The sequence below is a fragment of the Quercus lobata genome, chromosome 2 (genome assembly GCF_001633185.2).
Source record: "Quercus lobata isolate SW786 chromosome 2, ValleyOak3.0 Primary Assembly, whole genome shotgun sequence".
Taxonomy (NCBI): Eukaryota; Viridiplantae; Streptophyta; class Magnoliopsida; order Fagales; family Fagaceae; genus Quercus; species Quercus lobata.
In genome coordinates, this window is record NC_044905.1 from 51,153,881 (window position 1) to 51,177,349 (window position 23,469).

A 23,469-nucleotide genomic window follows, 5' to 3' on the forward strand; every position below is an offset into this window, starting at 1 on the left:
AACTCATTCAACTCAATTGCCCATAGTGCCATTCATCTAGCAGCTTTCGGATTGCTCATTGCTCACCGTAAAGGCTTGTCGGTTAGGATAACTACTGTACAAGCTTGGAAGTAGGGCTTGAGCTTGTGGGCTTCTGTAATCAAAGTGAAGGCAAGCTTCTTCATCGGTGGATACCTCTCCTCTGCATCTCGAAGTGCTCGACTGATGTAGTATACGAGTTTCTGCACCTTATTTTCTTTTTTGATCAAGGCCGCACTGATGGCAGCCGAGGATACAGCCAAGTAGAGGAACAATTCTTCCCCTGGTTTTGAGGGACTTAGCAATGGCGGTGAAGAGAGGTAGGCCTTCAGATCCTCAAATGCTTGCTGATGCTCGATCATCCATTCAAAAGATTTATTCAGTGTGCAGAAGAAAGATAGACACTTATCCGTTGCCCTCGACACGAATCTATTAAGCGCGACTACCTTGCCATTGAGGCTTTGCCCTTCTTTCACGTTCTTTGGGGGTACCATCTCTACTATGGCCCGAATCTTATCCAGGTTAGCCTCAATACCCCTCTAGGACACCATGAACCCTAGGAACTTTCTAGCTGTTACCCTAAATGCACATTTGTATGAGTTGAGCTTTATGTTGTAAGAGCAAAGGGTGTCGAACGTTTCCCTAAGATCATCCAAATGATCGTCCTTCCTTCAACTTTTTACCAGCATGTCGTTAATGTATACTTGGACATTTCTTCCAATCTGGTTTACGAACATCTTGTTCATGAGCCTTTGATATGTCACGCCAGCATTCTTGAGGCTGAATGGCATTACTTTGTAGTAGAAGAGGTCTTGGCTGGTAACAAATGAAGTCTTCTCCTGATTCGCCTCGTCCATTTTGATCTGGTTATAGCCTGAAAAAGTGTCCATGAATCTCAGTAACTGGTGTTGAGACGTGGAGTCTACTAGGATGTCAACCCGCAGGAGGGGCTAGCTATCCTTGGGGCATGCTTTGTTTAGGTCTGTAAAGTCCATGCACATTCTTCACTTCTTGTTGGCCTTTTTGACAATCACCACATTCGCCAGCCAGTCGAGGTAGTAAACTTCCCTGATGAAGCCTACCTCTTGTAATTTGCGAATTTCTTCCACTATAGCTCGGTCTCATTCTTGGGCGAACACCTGCTTCTTCTGACGGATGGGTGGAAAGGAAGACGACACATTCAACCTGTGCACCATGACCAAAGGGTCAATTCTTGGCATGTCTTCATGGCTCCAAGAAAATACATCCTCGTTCTCTTTGAGAAAAGTTGCGAGTGCTTGGTGGACCGTTGGGCCGACGAGGGTGTCGATCTTTGTTGTTCGATCTGGCTTGGTGTTGTCAAGAAGTATCTCTTCAAGTCTTTTAATGGGTTTTGCCACCGTCCGTGGCTCTTCTATGTTCATTGCCTGTAGATGATCGTCCATCTCTAACATTGCGATATAACATTTACGTGCAGCCACTTGATCTCCACGTACTTTTCCTACTCCGTACTCGGTGGGGAATTTGATCATTAGGTGGTAGGTCGAAGATACGGCCTTCCACGAGTTAAGGGTAGGTTGTCTGAGGATGGCATTATAGGCGGACAAGCAATCAACAACAAGGAATGTAACATTTTTAGTGATTTGCTGAGGGTAATCACCAACCGTAATGGGCAGTGTGACGACGCCGAAGGGGTATACTTTAGTCCCTTCAAAACCAACGAGTGGGGTGTTGGTCGGGACTAGCCGTTCTTTGTCAATCCTCATTTGCTAGTACGTCGGGTAGTAGAGGATGTCAGCAGAGCTTTTGTTATCGACCAGGACCTGGTGTGTGTTGTAGTCCCCTACCCGGATGTTAACGATGAGTACGTTGTCATGCGGGTTGTGGAGACGTTGAGCATCTTCTTCTGAGAATTTGATGACGGGGTTGTCGATCCGCGCCATCTTTGGGACGAAACCCGTTAACTGGACGTTCGGAACCATCCTGAGGTAAGTCTTACAGGCGTTTTTGGATGAGCCAGAGGCCGTAGTACCCCCCACAATCATTCTTATCTCTCCCGTGGGCAGCCTAGGATGCTCGTTCTCCCGTTAGGGAACCTACTCTTGTAGTGGGTCTGCTCTTTCCTTACTGACGAACCTCTGCAACTTTCCTTATTTGATGAAAGCTTCTATTTGTTGCTTCAAGTTGCAGCAGTCGGCTGTGTCATGACCGTGGTCACGGTGGAAGCGGCAGTACCTGTCTCTAGACCTCTTATTGGGATCTCCCTTCAGCTCGCCAGGAAATATTAAGGCTCCTTCGTCCTTGATTTGCATCAAGACTTGGTCGATTGGGGCAGTTAGTTGGGTGAAGCTTACAAACCTCCCTGTAGGGGGCTTGGAGCGCCTGTCCTCTTGTCGTTCTTTGGTCCTAGCCATCTTCCGCCCCCTATCCTGCCATACGTCTTCTTGTCTTTCCCTCTTCTTGGGATTCTCTTCTCTGGCCAGCAATGTGTCTTCCGCGTTCATGTACTTAGTCACCCTGTAAAGCACATCCGACATAGTTTTTGGGTCGTTCTTATATAGAGAAAATAGGAACTTACCCTTCTGTAGCCCATTTGTGAATGCAGCCATGAGTATCTTGTCGTCAGTTTCATCGATCAAGAGGGCCTTCTTGTTAAAATGAGTTATGTAAGATCTCAATGTCTCATCCTCCCGTTACTTAATGTTCATCAAGCATGTAGTAGACTTCTTATGCCTATGTCCCCTGATAAAGTGTGAGGCAAATTGGACGCTTAACTCCTTGAAGGTACTAATGGAGTTGGGCATTAACCAATTGAACCAAACTCTTGTGGGTCCCTTCAGCGTTATGGGGAAGGCCTTGCATATGATCTCATCCGCCACTCCTTGCAGGTGCATCAGGGTCTTGAAAGACTCTAGATGGTCTAGGGGATCCTTAAATCCATCGTAGGTCTCCAACTGTGGCACACGGAAGTTTGGTAGAAAGGGGAACAAAGTGACGAACGCCGTGAATGGCGAGTCAGTTCAATGGACCAGGTCATCGAGGTCGCTAGACACCCGTCCTCTGAGGGCATTCATCATAAAGTCCATCCATTCCTTCATCATTTGCATCTCTGCGACTATGTGAGGTGGAGCCATATCTGTGACGGATGGTCAACTCATGTCCTGTCGCTCTGGTCTGCTTGGGGCGTTGCTACCTTCCGGCCCTTCTTGGTCCCTTCTCTCAGTGTTGGTGCCTTCTTGGTCCTCCTCCTGAGTGTTAAGCCCTGCGTTCTTTTGGCGCAGCTACTTTTCCAAATCATAGTTTTACTTGGTGAGGCGCTCCACGGCAGTGGTGAGAGTTTGAACCTGTCTCTCGAGGGCGTTTGTGTGTGGTTCATCTCCTTGAACATTGTTGGTGGTCGCCATCAAGCGAGTAAGTACCATGCAACTCTTTGTCTAGAAAGCGATAGCATGGCTTACAAGTTGCAATTTCCCACAGACAGCACCAACTGATAATGCCGAAAATCGTCAATAAGTCACATAATCCTCATGTGCTCAAGACAACACCTGTGAAACAAAAACAAAGAAGACCCTAGGGGAGTACTGGTGTGGTACCAACCAAAGACCTTTCGAAGGTTAAGTTAGAGAACTTTCACAACTCTAGAGTGCCAGAGCTGGAGAAATTATGCGTACCTCAGTTTGTGAGGGTCTTAGGGTTTTTATAGTAACATGGGGTTGACATTCGTTCCTTGGTTTAGAAGATCTTTCCTTGTGGGAGAGATCTTCTTTATTTCGCGTATCTTACGGGATCCTTTCCTTATAGGACTCCCTTGATTAGGGTTAATCGTGGGGCAAAAAATATTTCCTTATAGACTCATGCATGGAGGCCAAGTAAGGCCATGTCAGACTCGTCAAAGGTTCGCTTATCCCCTTCAACTTCCTTCCGTCAACTTCTTATCCCGTCTATATATTCTAGTCGTCTTGTTTAGGTGTTTGTTGACCACAAGGTGAAGCCATCAGCTTTGAGGTGGAACCGTCGACTTTATCCTATTGTTGTTTGGCTATGAACACGCAAGTGAGGCTGACGAGTTCATTAGGACCATCGCCTTTGCCTAATATGGACGAGTTTATCAATACCACACAATTACCGTTATCACACACTGAAGAGTTAAATAATCTAGTTGAGTAGATTGCTTGACTTGACTCGGCCGAACTAATTAGGTTTATAGCTAGGTGACATGATTGGCATGGTTAAGAGAATACTGAAGGGATGTATCTATATATGCGAGTCCAATTTAAACCAATTTCTGTAAGAAGGTTTTGAAACCTACACCCAAGAACATTTCGGATCAAGGTCAAAACGATGACTAAGGTCAAATAAAATGTGTTTCATTTATTTAGAAAAGGGATTGGAAGATTTGATTCTTTTTATTACTTTAAATCTCATCTTACATATTAGACTTTTGTGTAAAGTAAAATGAATAGCTACACATATTAACTGTTCCCTTGATTTAAAGTAAATAGTTTCAAACTAGCAATTACGGCAAAATATTTTAAAATGTCTAATTCTTAAAAAATAAAAAACAACTTTAGAAAGCAAATTTACATGCGAAATTATGGAGGCCCTGCTTCTATATTGTCAATTACTAAACTACATATTGACCCCGTTCTATTCCTTAGAACCATTATATACAGTGGAAAAATTATGAAACCAAGAGAGAGAATCTGAACAGTTGATTATATATTTATGGGTTAGGATTATTTGGTGTAATTATTTGCAATTTATGCTAGTTCTTAATTTTTTATTATATTAATATTTTGAAAATTCTATCATTGAATTATGAGTAATGCTACTGACACAACATCTTTACAAAATGCTGATGTGGCTATCTCTTATTAATTTTTATTTAGGCCCACCATTAATATCATTTTTTTATTTACCAATAATTACTCACCACATCAGCAATTTGTAAAATATTTTGTATCTCTAGCATTATTCTTGAATTATATACTTCCATTGCTCTTGATATACATATTAGACTTCATGTCAATAAGATGCTAATTACAATCTAATATACAAACTCATGTCTTTATATATTTTTAAAGTTAGAAAAATAAAAATAAAAACTGAAATTTTAATAGAAGATATGAGGAGATAATGCAATCTAACGAATTGATTCATACGAATATGGATGAGATCTTTGATGGATATAATTGGTTTCTGTCTCAATTTGGTGGGCCGGGTATTTACAATCATTGTGCAACATATGCTCAAATTCTTGGAGGGAATGGGCAGAGTAGCAGTGTGATGGGCAAGTATGTAGTAAGTTAGGCAACGTTTCAAAGTTTTAAGGAAAATAGCATCTCGAGTTTTAGAAACTTGAGATCCATATTCAAACCCGAGTCCTAAAGACTCGCTTTGCAAGTGTTTGGCTGGATGATTTGGACTGAAAATGCCACATAGATCTTGAGTCTTTAAGACTTGAGTTCCATGCAAAAAAAATTTCCCCTATAGTGACGTTTTTAAGTCCTATAGTGACGTTTTAAAACCCTATAGCAGCGTTTTCCTGCAATTTTTTTTTATAAGTGTGATCACCCCATACTAGGTTCTGGGAGCCCTATAGTGTCGTTTTTAAGCCCTATAGTGATGTTTTAAAGTCATAGAGTGGCGTTTTTATGCAATTTATAGAAATCGAGTCTTTAAAACTCGATTTCCACGTAGATTTTTTTCCACATTAGACCCATCCGCTTACAAATCGAAACTTAAAAACTCGAGTTTTATCTTGGAACTCGAGTTTTAGACACTCGAGATGCTAGTTTTCAACATTGTTTTGAAACGTGACAACTAACTAAATTTTTTAATATTTATTGTTATTTAGAAAAAAAATTCCAAATTCTTGCATATTTGAACATATAAAAAAACAGACAAAACAGAATATTGCACAATCCATGTGAGATGAATTTTGAAACTTTTGCCATCAGAGTCTCATTGGGTTTCTTTTTAATTTTATCTCGAACCAAAATTTCCTAAATTTTTCTTAAATGCTTAGCTTCATATCAAAGATTCTGCTTTAAAATTTAGCACAGTTTCTATCAGCACAAGGCACATCAAATAATGGACAACATGCATGTCCATATAAAATGCAAATATGTGAGAGAGAGAGAGAGAGAGAGAGAGAGAGAGAGAGAGAGCAAATTTATTTACATATATAGTAACCATTCATATTAAAATAAAGTCACAAAATTGAGGCTCAACTCTAGTGAAGCAAGGGAAACCCAAGGAAATAGCAGAGGTACTTAATTAGTTTAATTATCTTCTCCCCTCCTCTTGAGTCTCATTTACACCACGCATTCAAAAGAATAAATCACTATAATTGTGTATTACCAAGAACAAAATACAAAACTACAATTTTTTTGTTATTCAAAATATATCTTTGTACTATAGTCAAAGTTTTAGAACATAGTTATGTAGATGCTCCCAACTCTGACTAAATTGAGGCAATAAGATGCTCTTAACTCCGTCCGTCAAAACTTGAATCTCCATCATCAAATTTGCTTCTCTCGTCGCACTGCCACCGGCCACCCAAATTGGCCTCTCTCTCTCTCTCTCTCTCTCTCTCTCTCTCTCTCTAAGCTAATGAGGGCACTGAGACTTTGAGATTTTTTTTAAACAAAAGCAAAAAAGAACAACTTTACTTAAGTCTCTGAAAAGAGAATATCTCTCTCTAGCTCATTTTTGATAATAACTAATGAATATTAAATGTATATTGGTAGTGCAAAATACCTGATAGATATAGTTTTATAGAATAATAGAAATAGTTCTATTGTATCTTATTTGTTGGTGTCTAACTTGTCTTACTTTATTTAATGTTTGGTTGATAGTGCGTAATGCCTTTTTTGAAAGTAAAGTTGAGTTGGTTTGAAAATTTGAATGATTAAATACCAAAATTTAATGAAGTTAGTTGATTATCTGTCTTTGTATATGTTGATAGTTTAGTTAAGACTAAATGGTTGCTAACTGGGACTTTCATGATTTTTTTTTTTTTTTTTTTTTTTTTTTTTTTTTTTTTTTTTGTATTTACCTAAATCGAAATGCCCTTACTCTCATGACAAAATAATTTCCTTTAAGTGACTTATTTAAATGTAAACCCAAAAATCGCCACTCGTGGATCTAGAAAAACATCCTAGACACCGAACCCCCTCTACTCCACTAAGGAGAATGGAAAGTATGTCCTGGTTGTTACTGTGACATCCCCTTAAACCACCCAACCTGGTTACCTCCCAAACCTGATGCCCTTTGCTCTCCACCAAGTCACAAAAGTGTCTGACTTGATTAACCATACTGATTTAAGATGGAAGGCGGAGTTGGTTAAAAAGCTTTACAACCCCTTCCACAGTGAAAAAATTATGTCCTTCCCGCTCACCAAAACTACCAATACCCTATTCAAACAAACGTGCATACCAAGTAAAGAGGGCTTACCAGTTGTTACGCCAGGATTCTAGTCCCAGAGAGTACAGACAATCAACTATCCCCAAAGAGATTTGGAACTTGCTATGGAAAACCAAACTACCTCTGAAGATTATCACTTTCATTTAGAAGCTTTTCCATGTTGCCATCCATGTCAATTGTCAAGCTTTCCTGGCAAAAAGAGGGCCTCCAGTGCACAACTCTTTGCTCTCTGTAAGAAGATGAGACAATAGCTTTTTCAAGAGCCATATTGCTAGGTTCAAAACTAACCATCAGAATCTTGGAACTACAACGTTCAAATCTAAAGAGAAGGCTAATTCACTGGATGATGAGCAAACAAACTTGAGACACTAAACCACACAGTGCAAGTGCTTTTCACAACCTAATGGACTTATGGCTCCACAGGAACCAAGTCATTTATGAGGGCAAACAACCAAATCCCTATGAAACCTCACTAACATCTAAGCTTTGGTTGACAGGTATTGCATAAACCAAAGACAGAGAAAGGAGAATAATAGACCACACGAAGCCCTACGTGGAGGACTGGCAGAATTTAATCAAAGTAGATGGAGCATGGAGAAAACAAAACAAGAGAACTGGCATAGACTTTGAAAACAAATCCAGAGAGGGGAAAAAGCATTTTATGGGTTACTAACTTACTATAGCACCAAATCTATGAATTGCTAAGTGCCCAGATTTGTAGCTGCCAATGAGTCTGTTTTGAAGGAAAAAGAGTTGGGTTTCAGGAGAATCTTCGTGCTGGTAAGAAGCAAGGAAATAGAACAAATTTGGAAACAAAAAAGGAAACCACCATGGAGATCCTCTACACCAATTGAAGACCTCAAGAATGCTCAGCTATTTTCCAAATCACAATTCAAGCATTTCTTGGATTGCTTGTAAACAAAACCAGAACTCTGGCCAAACTAGCTACCAAATGTCTTGAGAATCATTTTTGGTCCAATTTTTTAATTTCTTTGCTGCAACATCCTTCTCTTGTAAAATAAAAAGATAAAAAAAATCAGTGCATTGCCTTATGTTATGACGTTTGGTTTGGTGTCAAGGTGAGTGTGATTCACCAACAAGAAAAGGTATCATATGTATCAAGTATATGTAACCACCCCCTCACATAGGTGTTGATCTCGCACTTGTGGGATCTAACCCTATGTGAGACCTTGGCAACAAAGCTGTTAAAGGTTTTATAGGATATGAGTTTCCCCAAAAGAATCTCCAAAGACTTGGCATTTTCCTTGTCCACTAAAAGCTAGGTAAATCATTACAATTGCACGTCTCCATACGAGCTATAAGCTTAGAGACCTAAGTTTGGTGTTTATCTACCATTGTAGAGCTTTCAAGTAGTGGCTTCGCACTCTGATTTAGTTAGTGGTAGACAATTTAGGGAATGGTAGGTGTTGGCTAAGGGTTCTGGTCGTGGTATGTGGTTAAGAGGATGGCAGGATTTTGGGTGGTTCTAGGCGTTGGTTAGGGGATGGTTAGGGGAGGATTGTGGTAGTGTTATGTGGTTCATGGTGTGGACGACTAAATTTCTCAGTTCAAAATAATGTCAAACAAGTAAATATGGTTTCACAAATGCAAATTTGTATTGATGAATGTGTGATACAATTCTCTATGATTACAAAAGAGTGATCCTCTGATTCGATCTCCTTGAAAGGTTTGTTGATTGGAATTATGGTAATGTGATTTTGATTTGAACACAAGATATCCTTCAATTTGGTTGAGGAAGGGATCGAAGACCCTTGAAACAGAATTACAATGAATTTTTGGCTATGAGCTTGTTAGAAATTCTTTATTCTTTGTGTTCTTCACGTGTTCTCCGTGTTCTTGGTGCGTTCTTCGTCTTTGAAGGTTTGTGGTGGAAGTTCTTCGAGGCTTTAGAGGCTTGAATCCTTAGAGCTTCACTGATTTGTGGTTTGTTAAGGTTTCTGGAGGCTTTTAAGCTTGGTTCCAGTGAACTTTGAGATCTAGGAATATGATTTGGATTATTCCTCTTCGAATGTTCTTTGTATTTGAAGGCAGAAGTTCTTTGGGGCTTTGGAGGCTTGAATCCGTAGAACTTCGTTAATTTGTGGTTTGTTGAGATTTCTGGAGGCTTTTGAGCTTGATTCTAGTGACCTTTGAGATCTAGGCAGGTCGTTTAGATGATTCTGCTTTAAATGTTCCTTGCATTTGAGGTCAAAGTTCTTAAAGTTGCTAGAGGCTTCAGGGCTTGATTCCAGCAGAGCTTCAGTACTTCTGAATCTTCTTTGATGCTGCTTGTGCTCTAGATGGCTTGGTCCTCTCTCACAAGATGTCTTGGTCTCTTCAAATGCCTTAGGAAGACTTCTATTTATAGGAGTTTGGGAGTGGGTGAGTGACACATGGGGGAGTCTAATTGGTGACACATGTCACATCCTGATTGGTCCGCTTATGTCATCTCTTACACGTGCTGGATTGCTCACGTCATTGCTTACACGTGTTGGACTACTTATGTCATCGTTTATACGCATTGATGTGTGATTGGTTTTTGCATGCATTTTATGTCTCTATTTCAATGACACTTGGAAAATTTCTGTTGGTTTTTGAGTAGTGAAAGCAAAACCTAGTAGTAGTATGTGGCACTTTGTAATTGGCTGTATTTTGTGAACTTGGTAGTATGATGTGTCAGCCTGTGATAGTTTGGAAATTTTCCCTCTCTACACATGGCATGAGAGAATTTGGGTGGTTCGGGTGGTAATGAATCATCTCTCCTTAGTATAATAAAATGGCAATTGTGTATGTGTTTTTGAGGTGTTAAGGGTGTGTAGCTATGATAATGGAGCTTGGCATGGATGGTGGGTGTGATAATGGAGTCTAGGAGGATAGGTGGATGTCATAATGGGTGAAGGATAAACCTTCAAGAAATGGGAAGCGCATTAGGATCTACCAAAGCAAGGGCAAGAATTCCCATGGAAGATCAAAAGATAAGGAAATATCTCTTCTATCTTGGAATATTAAGCAGAAGAAATTTTATTGCAAGGATCGAGTATAACAAAAAGATATATTTTCATAACAAGCTCCAAATAACAAAATGTAAAAATGCAATCCCCTGATTATAATTTCATTTCATGATCATGACTCATGAATAGACTTGCAACGAACCACAGAACAGTTAGATACGAATCAGAGAACACTTAATAAAAATGTATTGTAATAGAATCTTGGATCAAAAATATAAATACCCAAAAGATGAAACATTTTCAGCAGAACACTAGCAATGTGTTCAGCATTTGACACCCGGCTAAAAGTGACATTACCAGACATTTAATGCTCAATACTAGCAGCCAGCTGCTGTACATAACACCACTAAGGCATGAGAGAATATGTAAGTGGTTGAATTTGGACTTTACACATGAAGCAACTATGAGGCAAGGGAGAGTAGGCGATGGCTAAGAGATTTTTGTCTTGGTCAATGCTAAAAGCGTGACTGCCTTAGGAAGGAAGTAAGATTTACACTTGGCATGGTACTTAAGCACTCATAAAAAGGGAGATAGTGACCTTCTAAGGTCAGAGGCTATGAGGACACCCTTTATTGGCTGAGTGCACCATGAGTCACCTTGGAAACACGTGTACCAATCAAGGTACTTCTGATGTCCCTCTCAATGTCTAAGACTTGTCTCCTAAGTAGTGGCAAAGCTACCTACCCACGGGTCCCAGTGCCACGTTGGCGTAGTTCTTAACCCTTAGTTAGCAGATAATATCACAGGTGTGAAAAAATCCAAAAGAGAAAATATGATGACTTGACACTTGTCCTTGTATCCAGCCATGTTCCATAGAGTATAAAAGGAACATGTAGTTGTGCTATTAGGGCAAGAACCCAACCAGATATTTTGAGATGAAAGTAAAGAGTTGGTAGGAGAGAAAGGCAACTTCATTGTAAACTGATCTCTTTTCCCATACATAATACAAGCTAAGCTGAGCAAGAATGTTTTGTTCTTGCTCAAATCATGGGTTTTATCCCTTCTTTAGGGGTTTCCACGTACATCCTGTGTTGTTTTCTTAATTAGTTTCTTCTTCTTGTTTAAAAGTGCGTCTTTTTCATGTCTTACCATGAATTTCTTTATTTCTTGTTTGAGTGTCATGTCAAAGCTTGCATCTTCTCGAGCTTTCTCATGTAAATGTACTGTTAGATAACTTATTTTACTCACATAAATAAGCTTAATTCTAACTTGCACGTACAACTGCCATACCCAAAATTGCAAAAAATCCTTAAAAGAAATCTTACCATTTTTAGCCAAATTCATGAAATAAATGTTGAATATTCTCTCTAGCAACTTAACATCATTCAGGTGATTTCATCTACTTTAGCCCCAAACAACAGCTGTCTTATGACAGCTGTGACAGCTTTTTCAAAACAAATATGATAGCTAACCCAACATCCTTAACATTACAGAATTTCTTTATTTGACTAAAAACCAAAACCAACCAAAGAAACTATTTTTTTATTGCTAAAATCCTTTCTTTTTTTGTTGGTCTTTCCTCCAGCTAATATTACCAAAACTACAAAAACCCCTTAAAGCTGAAATACCATTTTCGGCCAAATCCAAGATCGATTTTCTGAAGATTTATTCCTGATTGGGACAGATTTTGGTTGAGATTCTTTGCTAAGTACCCCCTTAAACTCAGCTATAAATAGAATCCCTCATCAACACACCAAAACACACCAATAGAGAAGAACAACTCTCTCATAAACTTCTCTATTTTCCCTCTCCCTCTAATTATCTTCTTAAACTCTTAATGAAGTTTTGAGCTTATGAGTTCTTAGCTTCCAAATTAGAAACTAAGCTCTTTAGCCCTTAGCTCACAACTGCCCCTTATATCACTACTAATAAACCTTTATCATCCTCTAGCAAAAAATCTCAACAACATTGCTAGTCAAACTATAGCACCATTACTCTTCTTATGCTCATTCTCTCACACTTCATATTCAGATACATCTATCTTGCAGCCCATATCCTCTAATTACATCTCCCTCTTCACTTCTCTTCCAAAATCTTTCCCCTTGGAAAGCAACACAAGTCATCACTATAACTTCTCTAGTTGCTATAATCTCATATCTTTACTATCTTTAACCTCCACATCTCTCATACTTTCATGTATCTTACAAATTACAAATACTACATCCCGCAAAACATCTATATCTTTTACCATCTCTATACTTCTCAAGAGATATCAAAAACTCATACTAAAAGCCCTTCTCATGGAAGGCATGAACTTCTAATACTAAAACCCTTCTCCTAAAAGGCACAAATACTTCTTACAAAATCCCTTCTCATGGAAGGCACAAATCTATCTTACAAAAGCCCTTCCCATGGAAGGCTATTCACAGCTTCACAATAACTAAAAGCGCATTATCAATGGGAAATTCATTTAAGTGCATGATAAAGGGGACAAACTTAACCAGTCTCTACACACAACTGGACATACTCTCTCTCCCTCCAGTTGCACCAATTTTTCCCCTTCAATCTTAAAGTTATCATGGCAAACTGCCTCTCCACTATTGGAGTCATTCTGTTGGAATACTATCAACTAATTGACACTATACAGCTGGAGCTACAAACCATACAAAGATAAGCCACTATGTTTCCATATCTCTAAATCTACATTATTGAATACATGATTACTTTACCTTTAAATAAATAAATAAAAAATGTAGGCAATAAAAAAGAAAGATCTTTATATTACTTCAATGGTTTTGAGTCAAAAGCTCGTACTATAAAAACTGTCTATTTTCTTTTATTGGTTAAATTATACCGCATTATGAACAATCGAAGTAAATGTTGTAGTGCACTGTAAGTGCTTGACCCAAAGATTTTTATGCTTTGGCATGATTTTCTTGGACGTCCGAGTCAATAAGGATGCATAGAATCATTGAGAACTCTTATGGACACCCCATAAAGAACCAAAAGATTCTTTTAATAAGTGATTATTTGTGTAGTGCATGTTCTCAAGGTAAACTAATTATCAAACCATCACAATAAAAGATAGTTGCTGAATCTTCATCTTTCTTAGAAATAATTCAAGGTAATATTTGTGGACCAATACACTCACCTTGTGGGCCATTAAGATATTTTATGGTGTTAATAGATACATTAACAGCGGGACATAATAAACAAAAAGTTTGTGCAATTTCAAATATTAATTATTATATTTTCAAGAGCTTTGTTTTACCTTTTCTTTAGGCTTGACTCTAAGTCATCAAACAAAATGTTGCAGCAACTCCTATCAAGCATGTTTCTCTTTGTGTTTCTCTGTACCTCTAATGACAGCTATTAACATGCCTTTTATATGCTCTGGAACCCTAATACACGAATCCTTAGGAAGCCTTGTCATCATGGACCAAAAACGGAACTTGGAATTGAATTTACTTGAGGCTCAATAGATCGAGAGTTGTCAAGCAAGTATCGAGGTTCATTAAATGTCGATAAATCGACATGTATCGGTATCTGCAGTTCGTTGAGTGTTCTTGAATCTTTAATATTACCACTTTTTTTAAGATCTTCTTCAACACACTAGAAACTAAGACTCAAATACATGAAAAATGTGTTTTGTTTCAGGATATGCCAATTTACATATATGACCCATACAATTGGAACAAGAAAATCAAGTTCAGAATAGGTGAAGACTCAATATTGCAAAAAAGATAAAGCTAGAAGACTACATTATCACAATAAGCTCGACAGGTCAAAATCCACTTACTTCGACTAGTCAAACTACAAGTCTCGACAGATTAAGACTCAGACGGAATTGAATCTCAACTGTTTGGTCTAGGGTTTTGATGGATCCCAATTATATATAAATACAACCCCAAGCACATTTTTGAATACATAATAGGTTAGTGTTTTGTACATAGATCTAGAGTTTTTCCAAACCCTTTTGAAGTTATAACTAAAGACTACGTGCAAACATCAGATCCAGTTATAAAGCAAAGTTGCTACAATTAGTTAACCACAGTTGTTGATCAAATTTTTGAACAAAGTTCTCGGAGTCATGAATAGGAGAATTCGTGTGTAACAACAAATAATAGAAGAGTTTGTGGATTCAGAGCTATGTGCGGTCACGTCTATAAGTACTATATAAGGTAGCAGTAGATTTGAAGCTAAGTCTATTGTACAAACTTCAATTCTATTAATGGATATGTTGCCTTGAGTATTGTTTAGGTGAAATCCCCTCTAGGGTTTTTAGTGTAAAAAATAATTTCATTAGTTTTCTTAGGTCATCATTTCTGGTGTCTATAAGATTTGTACTTGTTAGATATGTTAATAAATTTAATCAAGAGCATAAGTAATTAATTAATTGGTCAAAAGTTGATTAATTTTATGACAACTAGGGCCTAAAACCCAAGGGCGGAACACTATTATAGGGTGAGGGGGTCATCCCCCCCCCCAATTTTGATTTTTTTAATATATATAATTATTTTAATGTTTTCAAAATTTAGTATACAAAAATTAATGTTGGCCCCTCCAAATATTTGAATTAATTCAATGATGCTCTTAAAAAAATAATTAGTCTTATAGTTATAGAGATATAACTTTGTTTTTCACAATTCTAGTTTTTTATTATAAAATATGCTCTTATATTTGTTAAATATTTGAAAAAGTTTGGCACCAAACATGTTTAAATCTATTTTTTTCAACCTGTTATGTGGCGATTAAAAAGTTACTAACTCATTAAAAAAAATCTTATCACTAAAACTAAGCATGAAATGTCTTTTTAGTTGCCAAATGATGGGTTAGAGTAAGATAGCTTCAAATTTGTTTGTTGCTTAACTTATTCCTCCAAGTTTTGGATCATTCATATTTTTGAAAATTTCATTAGTTTAGTTGAAAGATTTTTTTACAAGTTGATGATTTGTATTGAAAATGAAACTCTTTAAAAATTTCACCATGAAAATGGTAAAAATGAATTTTATTTTCTGAAAGATCGCCATCAAATATAATTTTGATTGAAAATACTAAGTTTTTTTTTTTTTTTTTTTTTTTGGCGGGGTGTGTGCATATATATAACTTATCAAATAAAAAAGTGTGTATATATATGTGTATGGGAGTTGTCTTGATATATATTAGTGCCACAACTTGACCCTTCCAAACAAAAATTTTTGGCTCCGTCCCTACTAAAACCCAAGCTAGTTGTCTATCACTTACTTTAAAAAAGAATATATATACACTACAACAAACTTGACTTGTTTCAACCCACTTTTCTCAAGGGTTGACTAAAAGGGGCCGAAACCATCACTAAAAATTGAGGCGCGGGGTTAAGTTTGATTAGCTTTATTCCGAAGGTCATTAAAATCCTTGAAAGAAACCTATACAACCCTCGGAATAATTTATTAAAATTAGGCAGGCTAGATTTTACACTCCAGCGCTAATTTTAGCTCCAAATTTAAACATTTTTCAACGCATCCTAGCATAACCTTTGATAGAAGATATCTCAAAGTTTCCAACTCTTGAAATAAAGTCCAAAATTAAAATACAAAAGGGAAAGCTCATTTTTGTTCAGGCTCCACAATCAGAAAATTCTCTCAAAATCGGAGCTCATCTCAAAAAATTCTCTCAAAATTGATCTGAGCTCATCTCAGGAAACTCAAAGATCGGAGCTCATCTCATCTCTGACGGGTTGATTTGCGATGGTCAACTATCTCATCTCCGACGACAAGCAAGCCGTTGATTAACTGAGCACTCTTCGCCACCCCATTTTCCAATTACAGGTCTGTCTTTCTCTGTTTTTTTCCCGAGAAATTATGAAAATTACATAGTAGAACCATCCATACAATTTTTGGTATTCTCTCTCATTCTCTCTCTCTATCGGTAGATATTTCTCTTCCTCTTCATCTAGAATGTATGATCTTGAGAAGCGACTCCAAGAATTTGAACAAAAACGCTTAGAATCTGAACACAAACGAATAGAGGCTGAGGCAGAGTTGAAAGAAGAAAAGCACCTCAAAAGCATAGTCGAACAACAAGCTATTCAAATGGCTGAACAAAGAAGACATTTTGAGGAACAACAAGCTAGTCAAATGGCAGAACAAAGAGCACATTATGACAATATGATGATGCAAATGTTGAGTTATATCACCTCGCAATCGGCCCAATCTAGTAGTGATCACTTAGGTATGAAAATCAACTCAAGCTAGTCACTATATCTAAGCAAAGATTAAACTTAAATTTGGATCATATGTTTTAAACTCTGGAACTTTGGTTTCTTCAATTTGGACCAGATGTTATAAACTCTGTAACTTTGGTTTCTTCTTTGATGCTTTTTTTATAAGTAAAATGAAAAGTTTCTTCTTTGATGCTGTGTTAAAACCTTGCATATGAGACTTATGTTCTTGCTCACAATGTTATTTAATTATTGTCATGGTTGTTCACATCTGTTAATCTTGTGTTCCAAGTTTAAGGGCTATTCATTTGTGTGTGTCTGTGTGTATTAATAAATGCATGTATGTATGTGCTTGTTTCGATTTGCAGCAAACTTTGTCAGCTTATGTTGCAATAAAGGGTTGACATGATACTAGTTTTTGTTGCCAAATTGAGTCCCTGAATTATTGCATGCTAGTGCCTTCTGTTCTAGGCAATGGTTAAGTGGAAACATTTTGCATGGATTTAAAGTTAATATCGGTTTTAATACTCATTAATTACTAAATTTTCATGTGGGATGGTTATTCTTTTCAATATTACCTATGGATTTAAAGTTAATATCTGTTATTCTCTTATTGCAGACAAGGAAGTTTTGCTGCTGCATACAAAAGTTGACCTTGTAGTAACTCTTGGTGTGGATGGAACGGCCCTTTGGGTATGTGCATTTACTTTGATTTTAGCAATTATTTTTAAATCAGAATGTATTATAACATTAAAATATTATTTTAGAGTACTTACATTACATTTGCACTTTATCTTGTTTCATCCTAGAAAAGCTAAATCGGATTTAAGTCTGTTTTGAGAACAAACAAAGAAGTTTTCTTCTTTTTGGTGAATGACGTTTCTTTTTCAGAAACTTGCTGGGAAATTAACCAACTTTTGGTATCATTCTCTCTTTTTCAGAAACTTGAGGGCACCCATAATGGCTATACATCAATATCATAGTATATCATCTCAACAATTGTGAATTTTTGTGTGTGTATATATATATATATATATATATATATTTATATTTTTGTGCATGATTGTGGTTTTTTTTTTTTTTTTTTAAATAAAATAAAATCTTATTTTGAGGGTCAAGAGACCCCTTAAATAACCTTATTTATCAAAGGTTGTAAATATAAATCTTTTAAACCTTGGTAAAAGGTTATTTAAGGGTCTCTTGACCCTCAAAATAAGACTAGTCGCTAACCCGTGCGATGCACGGGAAAGCTATTGTGTATAAATTTAATGAAATAGAAATGTATGAAACACAAATTTAAGTTTAAAATAAAATGAAGAATTAAATCTTTAATATCCTCAACTATCCATAAAATGTATGAAACACAAATTTAAAGAACTACTTAATCAATATTTCAAATAAATTGAGAAAAAAAAACTTTAAAGTGTTTTTTGTATCTTCTTCCTTTATTGCTTCATAATAGTCACTGAATATGTTATTTTGTTTTAATTTTAAAATTTAAACTATCAATTAGGGTCTTGCATCTGACTGATTAATAAAATAAAAATTATGCAATGGCAATGGTTGGAATCTTGCTTATAATAACCTAAGAAAAGAAGTGGCACAATTTTATGGGACTTCATACTACATTATTTGATTAATTTTGCTGAAGGTAGCATTATGTATGCAATTAATATACAATTTCTTAAATCATATGCCATGTACACCCAAATCCATGTATGTTCATTTGGTGTGCTCACTTCTATTCCTTTGCCTTTACCTTTACTTGATTTTGTGGACTTGCTAATAATCCTCCAACAAAAGCAAAACTGTGAAGACTTGACTGGCATATGGTGGCCTTAACTATTGATGTTCCCTTTAATATGTTAATGATCAGTTTAGAACCCTGCATTTATGGTTTTCACATTTTTGTTAGTTCCACATGATAAACAAAAGTCATCTTTGATCTACTTGGGAACACTCATTTGCTATTTATCTTTATTGCATTACAGATATGACATGGCTTCAAACCATTAGCAGTAGGAGTTGCATGTTCCAAAAAACACTCATTTGTGAGCTATAATAAAACTCATTCGATTGTGAACTATAGTAATTATCATTTGTGTGCTGCAAGTACTCTTACCAAACCACAAATTTACTCTATCTCAGCAAATAGAAAAAGAGGGTAAAGCAAGGAAAAAAGAAGAATGGTTCATGTGTGAGTGATTGATGTTAATTGACGTGGTCGTTTGTCTTTGTCTTATTTGTATAGACCTCAATGTACAGCTTTACGTGTTTGTTTGAATGGATGTAAGTGCTATATAATGTCTTAGTTGTTACCTTAATAGAGTAAACAATTCATTCAGCCCAAGAAAAACAATTGTCTATGTAAATTAAATGAGGTAAATGTTCAAATAATTCAAGCAAATTTAATAAAATTAAATAAAAAAGGGCCCACTGTTCTTCCAAAAATAAAATTATTGGTCCCACTATCATGAAATCATTTTTTGTTGAAGCCTAGACAAAATCCTTCCTATGAAACTTCAAATCCAACTAAACTGAAAATACTCAAAAAGAACACGAAATTAAAACTCAAGAAGAATATCAAAATTCAATGTTCAATACCAATGCCACCACAAATGCCCTATCAAATCAGCAAAACTCTAATGTAATGAGACTTTACAATTGTAGACTCACAATTCATTTCCAATAATATATTGAAAAACACCAAGCCACCTTTAAATCACACTAAAAAAAAATTTAAATACAAAAGCTGTTGCTCTTGGCCTAATAAGTGAAACTTTTAAATTACATTAACACTTTTCTTAAAATAAGTAGGTTGCCGAATTAAATAAATTCTACTCATTTTTCATATCATCATGACTTATGATTGATACATAACAAAAATTAGTCAATTACCAATAGCAACTAAAACCAAGAGTCACAAACCATAAAGTGGCTATAAACTAATGCAAGAGTAAGTAAGGCATTTTGTCAAACACATGGTGTGCACAAAATTTCAATGTCTTAGTTATTAACGTTTGTTATTATTAAAAAAAAAAAATTAAAACAGAAATACACATCCTATTGACAAATTGACAGCTCCTGTAATGCATCAAATAACACAACAAACAGGCAGAACAAACAAATTGGGGAGTATTAAATATATGGAACTACATAACTAATCAAATTCTGTCATGAATAATTTAAAGCCAGAAACCCAACTCTTCCATGGGTTTTTTATTCCTCACCAAAATGTCTAACATTTTTTTTATGTCGCCAAAGCAAATGTGGTGTAATTTGGAAAATTGACTAAAGTTGTCTAAATCAAAACATACAATGGAAAAACAATATTTCTATCAAATTAGTGGAAGGAACCAAAAAGACAGTAGTGTGACAGTGAAGAATAGATTGAGCAATAACAGTAGTGTGAAAGTGAAGAATAGATTGAGCAATAACAGTAGTGTGACAGTAAACAATGAAAGGGAACAATGAAAGAAATCAATTTACCGTAGTGATTTTGCTAGCAGACCAGTGGTGCAAGGCTACTCTGTTCTTTCTCCTTAACCTTCGTTGGGTTTCTTTTCGCAGAGAGAAAAGAGAAAGCATAAAACAGAAAAATGAAAAGAAGAAAACAAAAAGTCAACAATGTTAGTGAAGAAGAGATTGAGCAATAACAGTAGCGTGACAGTAAACAATGAAAGGGAACAATAAAAGAAATCAATTTACCATAGTGATTTTCCTGGCAGACCGATGGTGCAAGGCTACTCTGTTCTTTCTTCTTAACCTTCAATGGGTTTCTTCTCACAGAGGGAAAAGAGAAAACAAAAAACGGAAAAACGATAAAATTCACTAAAATTCAAACCCAATATCACCGTCAATACCAATCCCAATATCTGACATATGAATCATACAAAATTCAAACCCATAGCTTTGTTTCCACTAAAATTTCAAATACACAATCCCAAAGAATCAGAATTTAAAATTCCTTATGAATTTCGAATTTGCATCAAGAATTAAAAGGCTTACAAATCAACGCCTACAGAGAAACTCACTAAAATCAAGTTTCTAAGTGGTAGCCACATGAATCTAGATAAGAATTCACAAAATTAAATCCCAAAAAAAAAAAAAAAAAAAAACCCTAACAATACCCAACAACAGTATTTGCAAAAGAACTGAATAAAAAATCAAAATATTACTTAAGCAACAACAGTAATTCAGTTAAGGAATCAACAAAAAGAAGCAAAGCCAATGAACATTAAAAAACAAATATTTAGAAAGAGAAAGAGAAAGAGAAAGAGAAAGGGAAAGATTAGATACATGATATTAAGACCATCTCACCTGCTTAACTTGGCCTGCGACATTGGAGATTCTGTGATGGCTATGATGGGTAACGGCTCAGTTATGGGTGGGAGAGATGGCTATGGTCATCAGGGATACAGAGAGAACGGCTTGGAGAGGCAGAGAGCACGGCTGCTTTTAGACTTTTAGGGTTTTTTGTTTGAGAGATAGTTGGCTTTTAATTTTAAGTTTTTTTTTTTTTAATACTGTGCTGACATGGAATTATGTTTTTTTTTTAATACTGTGCTGACGTGGAAATTTGTGGGAGCTTCAAAAGCTTCGGTTTTATATATATATATAGATTAGAGCACTTGTTTTGAGGGCCTCAAAATAATACTTTTTTTAAGGGTTTTAACCCTTGAAAAAAGTCAAATTTGTTGTAGTGATATATATATAGAGTTGACCGGTTGATATTTTTATTGCACCACATGTATTGTTAGGTGATGATCAAATTAAGCACTCCCGTCCTTGTATGACTAAACATTGCGTTAACGTTCATTGCAGAACGAATGGATACAAATGATTTGATAAACTAGTGGTAAGCATTGCTTGGAAAAGACTATGAGAGCCAGGTACTTGTTTCTTTATTGTGTTGGTGTGAAATAATTATCAGGTGTGTTGGAGTTTTTGGATACTAAAACTTTGTGTGTGTGAGAGATGATTATGAGTATTTATAGGTGTAAATGACAGTTTATGAATTTGGTTTGTAAGGTTTAATTTAGAGTAATTTTACTCTACATGCTTTATATTGGATTTTGATTGACTGTGGATTTAGGTTTGGAATTTGACTAAAGCCTTTGCAGATGTTTTCATTTAGGGCAAAACTTAGATACAATATCTTATATTCGTTTCCTTGAGTACCCCTTCTAAATTACTGTCACCTGTCTAGTTTTTAATAACTCCACTAACCACCGTTAACATTGTCTCTCCTTTGTTTCTTCTTCTATTTTTCCCTAGCCTGAGAGAAAATCTAAGAGCTTCAAATTTCCCACACAATCAATGGTAACCAAATTTCTTCATTCCTCCTTTTTGTTTGATGCTTGAATATTTATCAGTAGCCATACAGAAAATTTTAAATTCCAAAATTAGACGTAAAAAAATACTAGGTTTGAAGTTGAGATAACGCCGAAAGCCGACCCATACATACCCAAACAAAACCACTGCATACCCATACTCCTACCCAAACCCAACGACCACTTCGCTGCCAAACTCCATGCTGGAAACCCAATTTGGGGTATTGATGTCAAGATTTGGCTTTGAAAGAAATTCAAAGGCAAAAATCAATTTTTTTTTCCTACCAATCAATCTACGGACTTACTTACTCCATCTAGAAAAATGAAATTAGGTGGTGCATCTTTTGAGTGCATGTGCTCCTGGTCATCCTCTTGTCAGAAATTTCCATAGATTGACCATCTTTTGCTTTGCCTTCATTTGGAACATGGCATTATTGAGAGGGAAAATTTGATTTTTGTACGCATTGGGTTCTTCTTTGCTATTTTAGATTATAAAATCTCACAATAATAGCCATTAGGTGTGAGGAGGGTAAGAGATCTAAGATTATAAATAGGTTTGTGTAAGAGCTCAAAAAATGGCTCAAGCCCACTTAGAATAGTGGAACTCAGTATTTTTGGCCCAACACAATTGATTTGTAAGAGAGCAGGCTTTCTAAGTCAACTATAATGCTATGTAAGATCCAAGCGTGAACTTAACAAAGTAATGACTCATAATATGATGAAATGAAGCACAAGTCAAGTATACTCTTCCTCGGGCTTGTCCGAGGAAGGATTGTCCATATATTGTTTGCTATCTTCTTCACACAAGTTGATACACTCTTATCTCTAGTTTTACTTCTGTTTCTCCACCCCTTTCCTAGAGGGGTTCCTTTCCTTTATATAGTCTCCCCTAATACATCTGAGCCCTCCACCTGTATGCGTCAGGGTTGTAGTTGGGATGCTTATCCCATCATAACCCTTCTGGAGGTGGTAGAGAGTGTTGCGAGTTGTGGAACTATTGTTCAGGTGTCTTTTCCTCATAAATGTGGCCAACTCAGTTGGTGCAGTGTATTGAATGCAAAGGTGATGGCTACCTTCCCTAGATATTTCCTCTCTTCTTCACATGCACATCTCTGAAGTCTTCTAAAGTGCCCTACTTGTTGGTGCAGGTGGCCAACTGAGGCATTCCAGAGGTGCATTCATTCCTCAGACTCCTCGGACGGTGGGTTCGTCTGTTTCTTATCCTTAGACTTCTGTTCACATGTTAAGTCTGAATTAGCGTGATCTTCATGCCTTCCCTCCTCGGGCTTAGTCCACATGTCAAGTCTGGATTGGTGTATGGATGGGCCTTTTCCCATCCTTGGACTGGGCCTTTGGGCTTTACATTGTGTTCAAATCCCTCCCTCCCATAGTTTGCTAGCGGGCCAAGAAAAGAAAAGAAAAAAGAAAGAAGGAAAGAAAAAGAATGAGATAGTGTTAACAGACGTTAGCTAAGTTATTAAACTAGACAGGTGGCAGTAATTTAGAAGGGGTACCTAAGGAATTGTATATAAGGTACTGTATCTAAGTTTTACCTTTTTAT

At 36.5% G+C, this 23,469-nt stretch overlaps 1 protein-coding gene across 1 annotated transcript; it reads left to right on the forward strand.

Annotated features, from left to right (window-relative positions):
* The first annotated feature begins 15,918 nt into the window (after positions 1–15,918).
* On the forward strand, positions 15,919–21,654 carry LOC115975786. Its single transcript, XM_031096769.1, has 4 exons — positions 15,919–16,183; positions 16,288–16,586; positions 17,195–17,268; positions 21,400–21,654. The coding sequence occupies exons 2-4, from the start codon at positions 16,313–16,315 to the stop codon at positions 21,421–21,423; spliced, it is 372 nt and encodes a 123-aa protein (XP_030952629.1). The 5' UTR covers positions 15,919–16,183; positions 16,288–16,312; the 3' UTR covers positions 21,424–21,654.
* Positions 21,655–23,469: the final 1,815 nt, after the last annotated feature.

Coding starts and splice junctions, on each gene's coding strand:
- LOC115975786 (XM_031096769.1), top strand. CDS start 16,313: ATGTATGATCTTGAGAAGCGACTCCAAGAATTTGAACAAAAACGCTTA. Junction 16,587..17,194: donor ATCTAGTAGTGATCACTTAG/GTATGAAAATCA, acceptor CTCTTATTGCAG/ACAAGGAAGTTTTGCTGCTG. Junction 17,269..21,399: donor TGGATGGAACGGCCCTTTGG/GTATGTGCATTT, acceptor CGTTCATTGCAG/AACGAATGGATACAAATGAT.